The 1,772-nt window shown below is 56.8% G+C and overlaps 1 protein-coding gene across 1 annotated transcript in view; it reads right to left on the bottom strand.

Moving 5' to 3' along the window:
* LOC104834119 (olfactory receptor 14J1-like) overlaps window positions 1-473 on the bottom strand; it is a 1,137-nt gene extending 664 nt beyond the window's left edge. The window contains exon 1 of the mRNA XM_010571234.1: window positions 199-473. Coding sequence (XP_010569536.1) covers window positions 199-473 — 275 coding nt within the window. The remainder of the gene's footprint in view (window positions 1-198) is intronic.
* Window positions 474-1,772: the final 1,299 nt, after the last annotated feature.

The following is a 1,772-nucleotide window of genomic DNA, read 5'->3' as shown; positions in this document are numbered from 1 at the left end:
GGCAGTGTGCGCCGCGGCATAGACAAAACCACTGCCCCAGGCGGCTGCTGCCATGTGGACACAAGCTCTGCTGCCCAGGAGGGTCCCATAGTGCAGGGGCTTGCCGATGGCAATGTAGCGGTCATAGGCCATGGCAGTGAGAAGATAAAACTCTGTTGTAGCACAGAAAACAAACAAAGAAAGACCTGGGCAGCACACCCTTGGTATGCCCTTGTGTCCCAGAGGGAATTGGCCATGGATTTGGGGACAGTGGTGGAGATGGAGCCCAGGTCGAGGAGGGAGAGGTTGAGGAGGAAGAAGTACATGGGGGTGTGGAGGTGGTGGTCGCAGGCTACAGCGATGATGATGAGGCCATTGCCCAGGAGGGCAGCCAGGTAGATGCCCAGGAAGAGCCAGAAGTGCAAGAGCTGCAGCTCCCGCGTGTCTGCGAATGCCAGGAGGAGGAACTGGGTGATGGAGCTGCTGTTGGACATTTGGTCCTTCTGGGCATGAGGGCCTGTTCAAGGAGGAAAAGTCAGTGGAGAGACTTCTTTAAGAAAAACCCTTGTGTTTTCTCGTGGAAATCCTCCTCCCTGATCTGAATGAGGAACAAGTCAGCTCATTCCCCAACCCTATCAGGTGAGCGACATGCCTGACATTTTAAAACGGAGCTTGGGCATCTAGTTCCCATGAAGACACTTCCAGGGCATATCTGCAGAGTCAGTATCAGGACAGAAGCTGATCTGCCCCCCCACATAAGCCCCAGAGAGCAAGACCACCACGGATACATGGAGAAATGAAGAAAAATACTGCAGTGCTCAAAAAAAATGAAGCAAGGAGAGAAAGACAGAAGCATGCAGTGAAGCCTCGTCCCTACCCAGCTGTGCACTCCATCTCAGAGTGTAGGTGCTTTGAGCCCCTTTGTTGTGTACCACATTGGAGGACACATGCAGCTCTCCTCTTCTGGAGGTCCGGCTGCGGAGGAGGTGACTCATGGCCTGGACCCCATGGCCTTTGGGCAGAGGCCATGCTGGGTGGGAGAGGAGACCGGGGGGGTAGCTCTGGGGAAGGCACCTGCACTGCAGGGGATGGCAGCGACATGCCCAAATCCCTCCTCCGGTGGCATTTCTGGGAGCAGCTCCCTCTCACTCCCTGCCCATGTCTCTGTTGCCTGGAGATGCCCCTGCCCAGAGCTGTTTCTCTGTCCTCACGTCTCCTCCCTGTCCATGTTCACAGACACCATCCCACCCACTGTGTGCTCTTCTCTGCCCTGCAGACACCTCCTGGTAGCAGGGCACTGCCCACAAATATCTTTGTGGGGGTGGGGGGGTGGGGGGAGTCTAAGAGACATCTCAGGCAAGTCCTAACGAGATTTGCAGCCTCAGTGCCTTCTCCAGAATGGAGAAAAATTCCAATCAACCACTGCCCACCCAGAACACCAAGAACAGAAAACTCAACGCACACCCTCCTTTCCTTTCAGATAGCCCCAGCCTTGACCTTCCTCTTGAAAAGACTCCCCCAGAGATGTCCTCAGGGTGATGTGGAGCTGTAAGCAGCCCTGACCCATAGAGCTGTCACTCCTTCCACCCACAGCTTCCCCCCAGAGTGCCGTGGGGAGCAGAGCCCCGGCACACAGAGCCCTGGGGTGCAGGGACCCTGCTCTGAAGGACAGCCCTGGGCACCCCTGGGTGCACGCCCGGCTTCACAGCCCTGCAGCTGTCCCCGAGAGAAGGGAGCTGTGATGCCCTTTCCCTCTGAGGGTGCAGCAGGGAATCACTGATGAGGAGCACCTC

The sequence above is a fragment of the Haliaeetus leucocephalus genome, unplaced genomic scaffold (genome assembly GCF_000737465.1).
Source record: "Haliaeetus leucocephalus isolate CR32 unplaced genomic scaffold, Haliaeetus_leucocephalus-4.0 Scaffold312, whole genome shotgun sequence".
In the NCBI taxonomy this organism is placed as follows: domain Eukaryota; kingdom Metazoa; phylum Chordata; class Aves; order Accipitriformes; family Accipitridae; genus Haliaeetus; species Haliaeetus leucocephalus.
Note: the sequence above shows the minus strand (reverse complement) of the source record. Positions and strands in the feature narration are given on the sequence as shown.